Here is a 15,954-nt window from a genome sequence, read left to right on the forward strand (position 1 = left end):
ATTGCGAAAGTTCTTCGTGCTGAGACACCACGTGATGATTGGGTGTGATAGGCTCTACGTTCAAATACAACGGGTGCAAAACAGTTGCACACGCGGAATACTCAGGTTAAACTTGACGAGCCTAGCATATAACAGATATGGCCTCGGAACACTGAGACCGAAAGGTCGAGCGTGAATCAGATAGTAGATATGATCAACATAGTGATGTTCACCATTGAAACTACTCCATCTCACGTGATAAACGGACATGGTTTAGTTGATATGGATCACGTGATCACTTAGAGGATTAGAGGGATGTCTATCTAAGTGGGAGTTCTTAAGTAATATGATTAATTGAACTTAAATTTATCAAGAACTTAGTCCTGGTAGTATTAGCATATCTATGTTGTAGATCAATAGCTCGCGTTTAGCTCCCCTGTTTTATTTTTGATATGTTCCTAGAGAAAACTAAGTTGAAAGATGTTAGTAGCAATGATGCGGATTGGATCCGTGATCTGAGGTTTATCCTCATTGCTGCACAGAAGAATTATGTCCTTGATGCACCGCTAGGTGACAAACCTATTGCAGGAGCAGATACAGATGTTATGAACGTTTGGCTAGCTCAATATGATGACTACTTGATAGGTTAGTGCACCATGCTTAAACGGCTTAGAATCGGGACTTCAAAGACATTTTGAACGTCATGGACCATATGAGATGTTCTAGGAGTTGAAGTTAATATTTCAAGCAAATACCCGAGTTGAGAGATATGAAGTCTCCAACAAGTTCTATAGCTAAAAGATGGAGGAGAATAGCTCAAGCAGTGAGCATGTGCTCATATTGTCCGGGTACTACAATCGCTTGAATCAAGTGGGAGTTAATCTTCCAGATAAAATAGTGATTGACAGAATTCTCTAGTCACCATCACCAAGTTAGTAGAACTTCGTGATGAACTACAGTATGCAAGGGATGACGAAAGTAATTCCCGAGCTCTTCGTGATGCTGAAACCAATGAAGGTAGAAATCAAGAAAGAGCATCAAGTGTTGATGGTTAACAAGACCACTAGTTTCAAGAAAAGGGCAAAGGGATAGAAGGGGAACTTCAAGAAGAACAGCAAGCAAGTTGCTGCTCAAGTGAAGAAGCCCAAGTCTGGACCTAAGCCTGAGACTAAGTGCTTCTACTGCAAAGGGACTGGTCACTGGAAGCGGAACTGCCCCAAGTATTTGGTGGATAAGAAGGATGGCAAAGTGAACAAAGGTATATTTGATATACAGATTATTGATCTGTATTTTACTAGTGTTCGTAGCAACCCCTCGGTATTTGATACTGGTTCAGTTGCTAAAGAGTAGTAACTCAAAACGGGAGTTGCATAATGAACAGAAACTAGTTAAGGATGAAGTGATGATGTGTATTGGAAGTGGTTCCAAGATTGATATGATCATCATCGCACACTCCCTATACTTTCAGGATTAGTGTTGAACCTAAATAAGTGTTATTTGGTGTTTGCGTTGAGCATGAATATGATTTGATCATGTTTATTGCAATACAGTTATTCATTTAAGTTAGAGAATAATTGTTGTTCTGTTTACATGAATAAAACCTTATATGTGGTTACACACCCAATGAAAATGGTTCGTTGGATCTCGATCGTGGTGATACACATATTCATAATATTGAAGCCAAAAGATGCAAAGTTAATAATGATAGTGCAACTTATTTGTGGCACTGCCGTTTAGGTCATATTGGTGTAAAGCGCATGAAGAAACTCCATGCTGATGGGCTTTTGGAATCACTTGATTATGAATCACTTGATGCTTGCGAACCATGCCTTATGGGCAAGATGACTAAGACTCCGTTCTCCGGAACAATGGAGCGAGCAATTGACTTATTGGAAATAATACATACTAATGTATGCGATCCGATGAGTGTTGAGGCTCGCGGCGGGTATCGTTATTTTCTGACCTTCACAGATGATTTGAGCAGATATGGGTATATCTACTTGATGAAACATAAGTCTGAAACATTTGAAAAGTTCAAAGAATTTCAGAGTGAAGTGGAAAATCATCATGACAAGAAAATAAGGTTTCTATGATCTGATCGCGGAGACAAATATTTGAGTTACGAGTTTGGTCTTCAATTAAAACAATGTGGAATAGTTTCACAAATTCGTGCCACCTGGAACACCACAGCATAATGGTGTGTCTGAACGTCATAACCGTACTTTATTGGATATAGTGCAATCTATGATGTTTCTTACCGATTTACCACTATAGTTTTGGGGTTATGCATTAGAGACAGCTGCATTCACGTAAAAAAAGGGCACCATCTAAATCTGTTTGAGACGGCACCGTATGAACTGTGGTTTGGCAAGAAACCAAAGTTGTCGTTTCTTAAAGTTTGGGGTTGCGATGCTTATAAGAAAAAGTTTCATCCTGATAAGCTCAAACCCAAATCGGAGAAATGTGTCTTCATAGGATACCCAAAGGAGACAATTTGGTACACCTTCTATCACAGATCTGAAGGCAAGATATTCATTGCTGAGAATGGATCCTTTCTAGAGAAGGAGTTTCTCTTGAAAGAAGTGAGTGGGAGGAAAGTAGAACTTGATCAGGTAACTGTACCTGCTCCTTTATTGGAAAGTAGTTCATCACAGAAATTTGTTCTTGTGACTCCTACACCAATTAGTGAGGAAGCTAATGATGATGATCATGTAACTTCAGATCAAGTTACTACCGAACCTCGTAGGTAAACCAGAGTGAGATCCACACGAGAGTGGTACGGTAATCCTGTTCTGGAGGTCATGTTACTTGACCATGACGAGCCTACGAACTATGAGGAAGCGATGATGAGCCCAGATTCCGCGAAATGGCTTGAGGCCATGAAATCTGAGATGAGATCCATGTATGAGAACAAAGTATGGACTTTGATTGAATGGATCTTCAAGAGGAAGACGGACGCTGATAGTAGTGTTACTATCTACAAAGCTAGAATTGTCGCAAAAAGGTTTTCTACAAGTTTAAAGTGTTGACTACGATGAGAGTTTCTCACTCGTATCTATGCTTAAGTCTGTCCGAATCATGTTAGCAATTGTCGCATTTTATGAAATCTGGCAAATGGATAAACAAAACTGCATTCCTTAATGGATTTATTAAATAAGAGTTGTATATGATACAACCAGAAGGTTTTGTCAATCCTAAAGGTGCTAACAAAATATGCAAGCTTCAGCGATCCATCTATGGACTGGTGCAAGCATCTCGGAGTTGGAATATACGCTTTGATAAGTTGATCAAAGGATATAGTTTTATACAGACTTGCGGTGAAGCCTGTATTTACAGGAAAGTGAGTGGGAGCACTACAGCATTTCTGATAAGTATATGTGAATGACATATTGTTGATCGGAAATAATGTAGAATTATTCTGCAAAGCATAAAGGAGTGTTTGAAAGGAGTTTTTCAAAGAAAGACCTCGGTGAAGCTGTTTACATATTGAGCATCAAGATCTATAGAGATAGATCAAGACGCTTGATAAGTTTTTTCAATGAGTACATACCTTGACAAGATTTTGAAGTAGTTCAAAATGGAACAGTCAAAGAAAGAGTTCTTGCCTGTGTTACAAGGTGTGAAATTGAGTAAGACTCAAAGCCCGACCACGGCAGAAGATAGAAAGAGAATGAAAGTCATTCCCTATGCCTCAGCCATAGGTTCTATAAAGTATGCCATGTTGTGTACCAGATCTATTGTATACCCTACACTGATTTTGGCAAGGGAGTACAATAGTGATCTAGGAGTAGATCACTGGACAACGGTCAAAATTATCCTTAGTGGAATAAGGATATGTTTCTCGATTATGGAGGTGACAAAAAGGTTCGTCGTAAAGGGTTACGTCGATGCAAATTTTGACACTGATCCAGATAACTCTAAGTCTCAATCTGGATACATATTGAAAGTGGGTGCAATTAGCTAGAGTAGCTCAGTGCAGAGCATTGTTGACATAGAAATTTGCAAAATACATACGGATCTGAATGTGGCAGACCCGTTGACTAAACTTCTCTCACAAGCAAAACATGATCACACCTTAGTACTCTTTGGGTGTTAATCACATAGCGATGTGAACTAGATTATTGACTCTAGTAAACCCTTTGGGTGTTGGTCACATGACGATGTGAACTATGGGTGTTAATCACATGGTGATGTGAACTATTGGTATTAAATCACATGGTGATGTGAACTAGATTATTGACTCTAGTGCAAGTGGGAGACTGGAGGAAATATGCCCTAGAGGCAATAATAAAGTTATTATTTATTTCCTTATATCATGATAAATGTTTATTATTCATGCTAGAATTTTATTAACCGGAAACATAATACATGTGTGAATACATAGACAAACAGAGTGTCACTAGTATGCCTCTACTTGACTAGCTCGTTAATTAAAGATGGTTATGTTTCCTAACCATAGACATGAGTTGTCATTTGATTAATGGGATCACATCATTAGGAGAATGATGTGATTGACTTGACCCATTCCGTTAGCTTAGCACTTGATCGTTTAGTATGTTGCTATTGCTTTCTTCATGACTTATACATGTTCCTATGACTATGAGATTATGCAACTCCCGTTTATCGGAGGAACACTTTGTGTGCTACCAAACGTCACAACGTAAATGGGTGATTATAAAGGTGCTCTACAGGTGTCTCCGAAGGTACTTGTTGGGTTGACGTATTTCGAGATTAGGATTTGTCACTCCGATTGTCGGAGAGGTATCTCTGGGCCCACTCAGTAATGCACATCACTATAAGCCTTGCAAGCATTGTAACTAATGAATTAATTGTGGGATGATGTATTATGGAACGAGTAAAGAGACTTGCTCGTAACGAGATTGAACTAGGTATTGAGATACCGGCGATCGAATCTCGGGCAAGTAACATACCGATGACAAAGGGAACAACGTATGTTGTTATGCGGTTTGACCGATAAAGATCTTCGTAGAATATGTGGGAGCCAATATGAGCATCCAGGTTCCGCTATTGGTTATTGACCGGAGACGTGTCTCGGTCATGTCTACATTGTTCTCGAACCCGTAGGGTCCGCACGCTTAAAGTTCGATGACGGTTATATTATGAGTTTATGTGTTTTATGTACCGAAGGTAGTTCGGAGTCCCAGATGAGACGGGGACATGACGAGGAGTCTCAAAATGGTCGAGACGTAAAGATCGATATATTGGACGACTATATTCGGACATCGGAAAGGTTCCGAGTGATTCGGGTATTTTTCGGAGTACCGGAGAGTTATGGGAATTCGCCGGGGAGTATATGGGCCATATTGGGCTTTAGGGGAAAGAGAGGGGAGAGGCTGCGCGCCCCCCAAGGCCTAGTCCGAATTGGACTAGGGGGAGGGGCTGTGCCCCCTCCTTCCTTCTCTTCTCTTTCCCCTTTCCTTGATTCCTACTCCTACTACTTGGAAGGGGGGAATCCTACTCCCGGTGGGAGTAGGTCTCCTCCTAGGGCGCGCCATAGAGAGGGCCGGCCCTCCCCCTCCTCCACTCCTTTATATACGGGGAGGGGGCACCCCTTGGAGACACAACAATTGATCGTTTGATCTTTTAGCCGTGTGCGGTGCCCCCTTCCACCATAGTCCACCTCGATAATACTGTAGCGGTGCTTAGGCGAAGCCCTGCGTCGGTAGAACATCATCATCGTCACCACGCCGTCGTGCTGACGAAACTCTCCCTCAACACTCGGCTGGATCGGAGTTCGAGGGACGTCATCGGGCAGAACGTGTGTTGAACTCGGAGGTGCAGTGCGTTCGGTACTTGATCGGTCGGATCGTGAAGACGTATGACTACATCAACCGTGTTGTGCTAACGCTTCCGCTTTCGGTCTACGAGGATACGTGGACAACACTCTCCCCTCTCGTTGCTATGCATCACCATGATCTTGCGTGTGCGTAGGATTTTTTTTGAAATTACTACGTTCCCCAACACCGAGGCCTCCAAAGAGGTTCCTCGGAGGATCCCCAGGGTGAAGCCTCAGGCCCGAAGGTATATATCCTAAGATACACCCATGCACTCTTAGCCAAATTAAGTCTATTATTGATCGCGTGCCTGTTTTTAATATTGCAGCCCATCGCACAACCTCCCTGTAGATCGAGTCTCGGAGGGGGACTCTCCATCGACCGCGCTGGCGGAGAGCAGGACCGGATCGCCCGCCTCGCCTCCCCCTCGTTGAGGAGGCCGAGGAGGTTCTGTCAAGGAGGACCCCTCCCGGGCCGAGCACAGGAGGAGATGGCGACGCTGTCATGGCTGAGGTGAATACCTCGGCCGCCGAAGACTAGGAGGGGAGGACCCTTCTGGTGAACGAAGAGGGGGAGCCCGACCAACCCGAGCTCTCCCCAGAAGTGGTTCCGGAGCCGCTAAGGCACCAGGAGCCAACAATCTCGGCTTCCACCGAGGGAGGAGCCGAGGTGCCTCCGCTACCCCCACCCTCTCCAGAGCGGGTTTCGACTAGGTTGCCGGATGTGATGGAGGAAGCGTTAACCAGCTCCTCTATTGTCGAGGAGCAGGGCACGATTTTGCAAAGTCTTCGGTCCATGGACAACAGACTGAAGGAGGCTTTCAGCGGACTTCTGACAGGCTTCAAGGTAAACCATGTAATGCCCTTTTTCTTAGAAAAATTCTTTTATATGATCATGCAACCTCATATATAGTAGCTCCCGAGCCCTAAGTGAGTTTGAAAAACTCATGCGGGGGTCGAGTAACTTAGATATGTAGATGATAGGAAAAATGGGTCGTGGCCCCCAAGACTCTAGCTGGATTAAAAAGGCCGGCAGAGGATAAAAAATCGATAACTCGCGAACCTAATGTGCTTAGTCTAATGTGTAGGTGTCGTCTTCGGCGGCAGCGGCCAACGTCGAGGAGTTGGCCGAGCTGAGTTGGAAGCTCACGAGCTCCGATGACGAGCTCGATATGCTGAATAAGAGGTTTGACGAAGCGCAAGGCAAGTCTGAACTAAACTATTTACTATAGCCGTTTGGTAATGAAGTTTTCGAAGTTAACCTAAACGGGATGCAACTGACATTACTGTAGTTGTCGCCGCGGAGGTCGAGAACCGCAAGGCCGAGCTGAGGAGAGCTCAGCAGGAAACTGTGTAGCTGAGGGCGCCGGCATAATAGGCGGCCACCAAACTGGCCATGGTGAAAACTGCTAGCCAACAACACGAGGCCAGAGTTGCTGAGGTGCAACAAGAGCTCAAGGATGCCATCAGGAAATGTGAGGTCCTTGAGCTGGAAAGTAAGGATGAGGCCACCGAGATAACCTCGTTGAGGTCGGCAGTTAAGGAAGCGCGGACGTAGGTGCGAGGCCACCAAGAGGAACTCCGGCAAGTCAAGCTTATTGCGGATGGTAAGCTGTACTTACTACAAAGTGTCTTTGGTGGTAATAGGTTCGCTTTGCTCACGTGAGTATGGCATTCCCCAGGGCCTTTTGCAGACCTCCCGAGGAGCGCATCAGATGCGGCCAAGTACTTCGCATCCCAGGAGGGTCGTACCGAGCAGAGGCTATTTTGGGCGTAGTTTCAGGCACCCGAACACCCTCTGCTCCTCAACAACCAGATGAAGCAGCTGATGGAATTGCATCGGATGGCAAACCCGGCAATGAAGGACCTCTGCGCCAAGTTGTGGTGGCCTTCGGAGCCACTGCCGAGCAGATACTTTGGCTTGATGTGGAGGTTGTGCGATGACACGCCCTAGATTGATGTCTGGAAGTGCTCCGTATGCATTGAGGGAGCTCGTACGGCCTTCGGCAAGACTATGGTACATTGGCCGAAGATCAAGCTAACCGAAGTGGCCACCGGACCTCCGCCCCCCTGGGAAGGAGCGTAGGCGCCCCTAGCAGTATTTTCTCATCGTGATGGATGGTGCTCGGGCGATAGAGTCCCAGTGCTCAAAGGATGTAATTTATGAATGAATGTATTTTCGTTTATCCGAAGAAGTTTTAACTTTTGTGCTTTATAATGCAACTAGTTGGCCTTGTATATACTGCCTTGTTTGTTTATTTTGACTCCTGTGCTGCGATTTTAAACTGAAAGTTACCAGTCGTCAGCTTCAACCCCCTTGCAGATGATGCAAAGGGTGTTTTCTCTTTATTAACCTTTAGCCGACGTCTCGGTGCCCAGAGGCGGTAGTGTGTAAAGAAAACAAGGCAATCGGACTATGCGGTTTTCGGGCTTTCACTTAGCCATAGGAGCTTGACTGCAGGAGCTAGTGACTAGCCCCCAGTGTGTGTGATATTTGGGTGTGCCGAGGTTGATGTCATAATCACTTGGTTTCTGTGATAGCAAACCCTTCGTTTGACACGGAATAACCTCCATCAATTTTTAGTTTAACACTTGTCATTGGATCGCTGACCTGTCCTCGCTTATTATGACAGTCAATTTGCGGCTTTCTCCACTGAGGTACTTAACCAGGCGAGCTATAAGTACAATCGCAGTGGTTCTCACTTTACCCTCCTAGCCGAACAATGTGGAACGTAAGAGGGAAAACACAGGAGCCGACCAACCCAACTATTGACCAAAGACATAATTCGGAACTGATTCATATAGTGCAATATCCAAGACGTCGAGCACATGAGATGAAAATAGTGCCGGAATGATGCTTGGGGCAAGATTTATAGTCGAGCCCTCGGTCTATTAGCCGATCGCATCTAAAAACGCACATTTCATACTAGTTTATTTCGGCATAAAAAGCGGAAAGGAGTATGCAAGGACTGCAGTATGACCGTCAAAAATGGTCTTTGTTTCCTTTGAATTCGTGACGTCCAACAGTACAACTGAACTGCCGAAGCAACTGTTATAGATACTTTGAAAATGAACTTATCAGAGGAAAGGTTTACATAGGGCCTCCGTGAGTGGTTTGACGTCTCTACTGCGCCCTGCTGCACGTATGTACCTTTGCTCTTTATGAAGTTTCCGTAGGCGGAGGTGATAGTGTTCGGCGGGCGGGCCCTTGAGAGAGGGCCTTGAGAAGTCGTCGCAGGATATCATCTTGATGCTGGTCAGGCCCTAGATGGTGCCTGTTGGTGATGTTTAATCTGAGGACATCTTTGGCCATGGCTTGGTCGAGCCGAGCACTTGACCCTTGTACCGCTTGCCCCCACAGCTGCCATGGAATTTTAAGCATCAAATTGTGCACCCGAGGTACGTATTTCGCGGCTAGGAAGGCCATGCTGTGGGGAGTGTATTCCAATTTAGGATGAGCACGAGAAGACTCTGGAACCGGGGCTGTAGCTCGGGCTCATTTGCGTGCGTCTAGCGTCTTGATGGTAGACTGGGCTTTCGATGCCTCTTTGCAGCCTGGACATCCGTTGCCAGAGCTGCTATGTGTTCCTCGGTTCGAAGTGAGCGCTCAGTGTTACCATTAACAGTAATGACACCCTTAGGTCCAGGCATGTTAAGCTTCAGATATGCATAGTGAGGGACGACGTTAAAGCGAGCGAACGTTGTTCGGCCGAGGAGTGCATGATAACCGTTGCGGAAAGGAACGATGTCGAAGATTAAATCTTCGCCGCGGAAGTTGTCGGGCGAGCCAAAGACTACTTCCAAGGTGACGGTTCCTGAGCAGCGTACCTCGACGCCTGGGATTACTCCTTTAAAGGTAGTGTTGCTGGGTTTGATCCTTGACAGATCGATTCCCATCTTCCTCACTGTATCTGAGTAAATCAGATTGAGGCTGCTACCTCCGTCCATAAGGACCCTAGTGAGGAGGTATCCATCCACGCTGCCGTTCCTCCATGGCGGATACTGGTCGGATGGTCTCTTCGGTCGAAGGTGATCAGACAAGCCAACCATGGGTTGTATTTCGGGGCCATCGGCTCTATGGTGTAGACGTCCCGAAGTGCACGCTTCCGCTCCTTCTTGGGTATATGCGTGACATAAATCATGTTCACGGTTTTTAACTTGGGAGGGAACTTCCTTTGGCCTCCATTGTTCGGCCCGCGAGGTTCGTCGTCGTCCTTGCTATAGGGACCCTTGCCCTGTTCCTCGGCTGTAAGCTTGCGGGCTTGTTTAATTACCCAACAATTATGGTTGGTGTGGTTGGCGGGCTTGTCTGAGATGCCGTGGATCTGGCAGGGCCTATCCAGGATCTTGTCTAGCGTGGTCGGGCCGACCAGTTCCGTTTAAAGGGCTTCTTCCATGGTCCTTATTTTGAGTTGTTGAACCTGACATTTACTGCTGCATCATCGGATTCACTGCCGTTGTGTCGGCGCTTGTTATTCTTGTCGTGCCGGGGTGTCGGGGTCGTCTGGATGGTTGCTTCTACGAGCTAACCAGCTGTCTTCGCCCGCGCAAAAGCGAGGCATGAGAGAGGTGAGGGCCGACATTGTTCTCGGCTTATCTTGGCCGAGCTGGCGAGAGAGCCATTCGTCCCGAATGCTGTGCTTGAATGCGGCTATTGCCTCAGCATCCACACAATCGACGATCTGGTTCTTCTTAGTCAAGAACAGATTCCAAAATTGTTGGGCTGACTCCTTGGGCAGTTGAACAACGTGGCTCAAGTCATCGGCATCCGGTGGCTGAACATAGGTGCCTTGGAAGTTAGCTCGGAAGGCGTCCTCGAGCTCTTCCCAGGTCCCAATGGAGTTTTCGCGGAGGCTTTTCAACCAGTGCCTTGTCGGTCCTTTAAGCTTTAGTGGCAGATATTTAGTGGCGTGGAGGTCATCTCCTCGGGCCATATGAATGTTGAGAAGGAAATCTTCGATCCACACAGTTGGATCAGTTGTCCCATCGTATTGTTCTATGTTTACGGGTTTAAACCCCTCGGGGAACTGATGCTGCATCACCTCGTCTATAAAACACATTGGGTGTGCGACGCTCCTGACCCGGGCCACATCGTGCCGGAGATCGGTTATCATCCGAGCACGGTGCTGCTCCTGGGCTCTATCGTTCCTGTCGTGCCAGGCTTGGTATCCATCCCGTCCAGCGGGCGTGTGTCCTCTAGATCCGTAAATGGATATTGTCTGTGTTTAAGTTGTGCCGCGGGTCATATGGATCCTCTGGCTGTACTGGCTCCTTGCCCGACCGACGAGGGAGCACAGGTGGGTTTTCGGCTTCTCCAGTCATCCTGTCCCGTCCTCGAGGGGGCGGCCGGGCTGGTTTGTTTGAGTGCATCTGGGGGGTATGGGCTCAGGGGCCTCATAGTCGAATTGCGAAGCAAATGCCGCTGTGGGTAGCTTTTGTTTTGATCCTGCCACTGATTGTTGTAGCCCTGTTCGGCTGATGAGATCTTCGTCCACCTGTCGTTAAGGGTATCCTGTTCGGCTTTTAACTGTTGTTGCTTCTTCTTCAGGCTTCGGGCGGTGGCTATGAGCTGCCGCTTGAACCGTTCCTGGTCCAGAGGGTCCTCTAGGATGATGAGATCCTTGGGTTTGAGGCTATCCTCTTCTTCGGAAGGAGGGAGGTAGTTGCTGTCATCAGAATCACTGGGGTCCTCGGGGTTGCCCTGGTCCTCATGGCCTTCAAGAGCGCCGCGGTGCCGTTCGGGGGTGGTGTTATCGCCAAGCTCCTCCATATTGTTTGGCGTATCATCATCATCTCCGGTGCCATTTGTGTCTGTGTTTAGGTTGTCTTCCCCGCCCTTTCCACGTCCCCTGGATTGCCTTCGCTAGCATCGGCGTTTGGATGACTCCTTATCAGGGTCATCGCCATCCTTCTAAGGGGTGTCGACCATGTAAACGTCGTAAGTGGAAGTGGCCACTACTGCAGGATGCTGCTAACGCGACACTACGATCAGAGACCCTTTGACGAAAATGTGTGTGATGCATTAATCACAAACGGTGATGTAAAAAACCATCAAAAAAGGTGCAAAACGTTTGCGATGGATGATACATCAAACACGGTTCAGATTTTAGTTGCGTGTGCGATGAGGGGCATATGGTTGATATGTACGAACTGTTTGCAATGAGACAGAACAACAGAAACGGGCAGCCAGATCAAGGTGTGTGCAATATACGGCATAGAGTTCACTCCGATGAACCGTTTGCGATGATTGAGGTGAACACCACGATTCGCCGTAACAATATGTGTGTGATACCCGGCAAACAGGTCGGTAATCAGAATTGTGTGCGATCATTATAGACAGCCCATACGGTCTTTTTTTGTGAATTGTGTGCTCGTCAGGGCACACAGTTCAACAAACCAACCTGTGGGCGATAATGTAGAAGATCTCTGTCGAATACATATTACTAACCGTCTGTGTTGAGATTGACAGGATAAAGAGAGATATATACAGTCTGCTTAATTTAGTCCTTCTTCTTATTCTTCTTCTTGTTGTTGTTGGATGGCCCCGCGACATCGTCTTGGCGGGGACGCTTCTTGCCGCTGACCGTTGGCTTTTCATCGCCGCCGCCGTCGTCATCCTCGTTGCTGTCATCGTCGTCCTCCTCCTCGTTCGACCATTCCTCCTCCTCATCATCACCGTCCTCTTCTTCGTCCTCCGACGGCTCCTCGTCCATCTGGTTGTCATCTGACGACTCCAGAGGTGGCGTCCCTTCCATGAGCCAGATATAACCGAGGTCTGGGCTCGACGCCGGACTCATGGAAGACGAGCGGGATGATTCCGATGTTGACCTATCATCGGGCGCCAGACTGCTGGCCGAACTGTCATCCTCGCCGTTGCTTGACATGGCTGCAGAGTGTGTAACGCGGCCTACCGGGGACGATGAAGATGGTGGACACTTAAACGGGGTATCCAGAGAAGAGGAACTGCCAACTGAAGCGGGGATTGAAGCGGGGGTTGACGTATTATCTAACCGCTGATATAATCAACCGCAATTATTTGTACCCAGTGGCTCCAAATTCGCGGGGTTGCGCAGGACTCCTATTGGCTATTTGGCTGCTTTCCTTTTTTAGCACAAAAACAAGGAACAAGTTTTGGGATTATGCACCGGTACCGGTACGAACGGAGTAGGACAGTTGGCAAGCAATACATTGAGCTCTTCTTATTGATAAAGCCAGTAATAATCAAACTAGAAAGGAAAAGAAAAAAGACAAAGAAAAATATTTGCACGAATCTTCGGGTAACATCAATGGCATAGGACCTAGATATGCATTACTTAGAGCACATCTAGATGTGCTTTAGCAATACTGTCAAACAAAACCCCTAATCATCATTGCAAACATCGCATAGAACATGGCTAATGTGACAACCACAACTACACATGCTAGGTCCTTCTTGTCTCTTTCTTTCATCTGTTGCTTGTGATTGATTCTTTCTTGCTTCATCATACTGATTGTACATTCCAGATCAGCCAGTTTCTTCTTCAGCTTTATGTTATCTTCTGTGAGCTTGGTGATAACACTCCGAGCCCTGCCATGCCATTCTTCATCCAGCCAGTTAACAAAGGCACAGGCCTCATATCCCTGCCAATGTTAAATAGTATTCTGGATGAGCGGTGGCATTAAATGAAGTAAAATTATGAACTTAATTAGCACTAACCTCTAAGGGGCAACTGAGAAACCGCCTGCCAATGTCAAATCCCTCCGTGCATACACATCGAGCGGGGGTGTGCCCGTGCACACAACTCAGCTTTTGGTACTTCTCGGTGGCGCAAAACTTGGAGTCGAACTCGTGTTGCGGGAGTCTGGAGTCATGCTCCAGATCCGACGGCAGATCGCTTTCCTGGGGGGGTCATTCAGGACGGATTAAGCAAGGAGCTATACTTTGGACATGCTAAAATAGATCGAGATAGATTGGAACTTGACAGGACGATTCGGATCCGTAGTACACCTGCCTTCTGATGACATTAGTCAAGTGCTCGGCGGCGACCGCCGTCGTGGCGGCGATATTAGCAGGAGCAGCCGCACCGAAACCATCAGCACCACTCGTCCGCATTCCCCCAATGTCAGTGCCACGCGAGGGAATTTGGAGGCTATGTAGGGTTTTGGGGGAAATGGGGAAACTGTGGAGATAAGCTAACGGTCGGAAACTACTTATGGCACTATATGTTGTATACGACACACTGTTTATACATGTCATTTGTGTGTTAGGTATTACAACGTCACACATGATTTCCGCACCAAACCGTGTGAGAAGACAACGTAGGTTAGACACGGTTGCCGTTACATAACCGTATGCGTTGTACTACCCTATCCATATAATTGAGTTACGGTGAGATACCGTGTAAACAGCCGCTCTGCAGATATCCGTAAAAAAAATAGCCGCCCTGCGTATAGAGATGGCGGTGGCGGCCTAGGCAGCGGCTACCGGGGAAGAGGTCAATCCTCGGTCGGTGGGCGGTGGCGGCGTCATAGGAGGTAAATCCTCGGTCTGCGGAGGGAGATAGGAGGTGCTCAACCATCGAGGTCGGCGGCGGCGTGATTCGAGCACATCCATCGCGGTCGATGGCGGGATAGTGGAGGTCGAACTTTAGGCAGCAGCCGCACTAAGCTTTGCTCCTCGACCCTGCTGTCTCAGCGTGCCACCGCATCGCGCTTGTCTATCTGCTGGGTGGAGGTCGCCGCGCGGCTAATTAATTAAGGTATTCTTTTTGTGAGTGGCTTAATTAAGGTATTCAATTCCTAAGGGTAGTGTTGTACTAGTACTCTGCGTGTAAATTGACTGGCCATTATTTTTTGCCATTGCACGTCTAGATAACAACATGGAGCGCCCTCAGTAATTATTAAAATAAAACCTTGTGATTTATGCACGCATCTTTGGGCAGCAGTTAATCCGTGTATTAATGTTGTTTTTTAATTACCATTCTTGTGCTGCAGATGGGACGATCTCGATGAATGAAGAATCGGAAAACCACATATTTTATCAGTGGCGTGACAGAGTTCATGAATTTGGCTGAAAGTACAAAGAGGAGAATTGGTGATGCGGATTACATCCTATGTCCATGTACTGATTGTGCCAATACAGAGTCACATGAAGTTGCAGATGTCTAGATGCACTTAGTCTCTAGGGGATTCATGGATGGATATACACGTTGGACCAGACACGGTGAAGAGGAGGTCATGGATGAAGATACCCAGGGCAGCGAGATGCCAAACCCTGATCAGTGTCACATGGATGTTAATCTAACATCAGGGCAGAGGCGTCAAGCTACCAATGGAACACCAGAAAGCCGAAACGCCCACTGGAAAACCAATACCTCGACGCAGGTGACGATGATCTTGATATGACAGATTTTGCTGCTATGATTGCAGATTTCGAGGGCCCAAAAAAGGATATGATTGGGTACAAGGATCTGCCAACCATTGATGCGGACTCCAAGAAAGAATTGTATCCAGGTTGCAAAAAGAAATATTCCAGGTTGAGTGCCACCCTGGCGCTTCTTAGATTTAAAGCAGCAAACGGTCTATCAAACAAGGGCTTCACAGAGATGTTAGGTACTTTCAAAGAAATTCTTTCAGAAGATAATGTGCTCCCCAGAAGCACGAATGAAGCGAAGAAAATTGTTTGCCCATTGGAACTTGAAGTACAGAAGATACACACTTGTGTGAATGATTGTATATTGTACCGTGGTGAGTACAAAGATTTGCGTGCATGTCCCACATGCAAGCATGCACGATACAAGCGCAAGAGAGCAAAGGACAAGTACAAATTGGACGACGAGATCAAGACAGGAATCCTGTTCAAGGTTGTTTGGTACTTGCCTTTAATTCCAAGTTTGATGCGTTTGTTTGCAAACCCTAGAGAGGCAAAGAGGTTGCGGTGGCATCATAATGAGCGAATTGCGGGTAGGTTTATGAGGCACACGAAAGATGGGGCTCAGTGGGAATTAATCGACAACAAGTTTGAAAAATTTGCCAAGGACCCTAGAAGTATAAGGCTCGGGGAGTGTACTGACGGGATGAATCCTTTTGGCGATATGAGCACCAATCACAGCACATGGCCGGTGCTTCTGTGCATATATAACCTAGCTCCTTGGTTGTGTATGAAGAAAAAATACATTATGATGTCAATGATTATCCAAGGC

At 46.8% G+C, this 15,954-nt stretch overlaps 1 protein-coding gene across 1 annotated transcript; it reads right to left on the minus strand.

Moving 5' to 3' along the window:
• Positions 1 to 9,283: 9,283 nt before the first annotated feature.
• LOC141022775 (uncharacterized) lies at positions 9,284 to 9,823 on the minus strand. Its single transcript, XM_073499031.1, has one exon. The coding sequence runs from the start codon at positions 9,821 to 9,823 to the stop codon at positions 9,284 to 9,286; it is 540 nt and encodes a 179-aa protein (XP_073355132.1).
• Positions 9,824 to 15,954: the final 6,131 nt, after the last annotated feature.

Source organism: Aegilops tauschii, chromosome 5 (assembly GCF_002575655.3).
Source record: "Aegilops tauschii subsp. strangulata cultivar AL8/78 chromosome 5, Aet v6.0, whole genome shotgun sequence".
In the NCBI taxonomy this organism is placed as follows: Eukaryota; Viridiplantae; Streptophyta; class Magnoliopsida; order Poales; family Poaceae; genus Aegilops; species Aegilops tauschii.

Bases quoted from the DNA above. Each gene is read 5' to 3' on its own strand.
- LOC141022775 (XM_073499031.1), bottom strand. From the start codon at position 9,823: ATGGTTGGCTTGTCTGATCACCTTCGACCGAAGAGACCATCCGACCAG.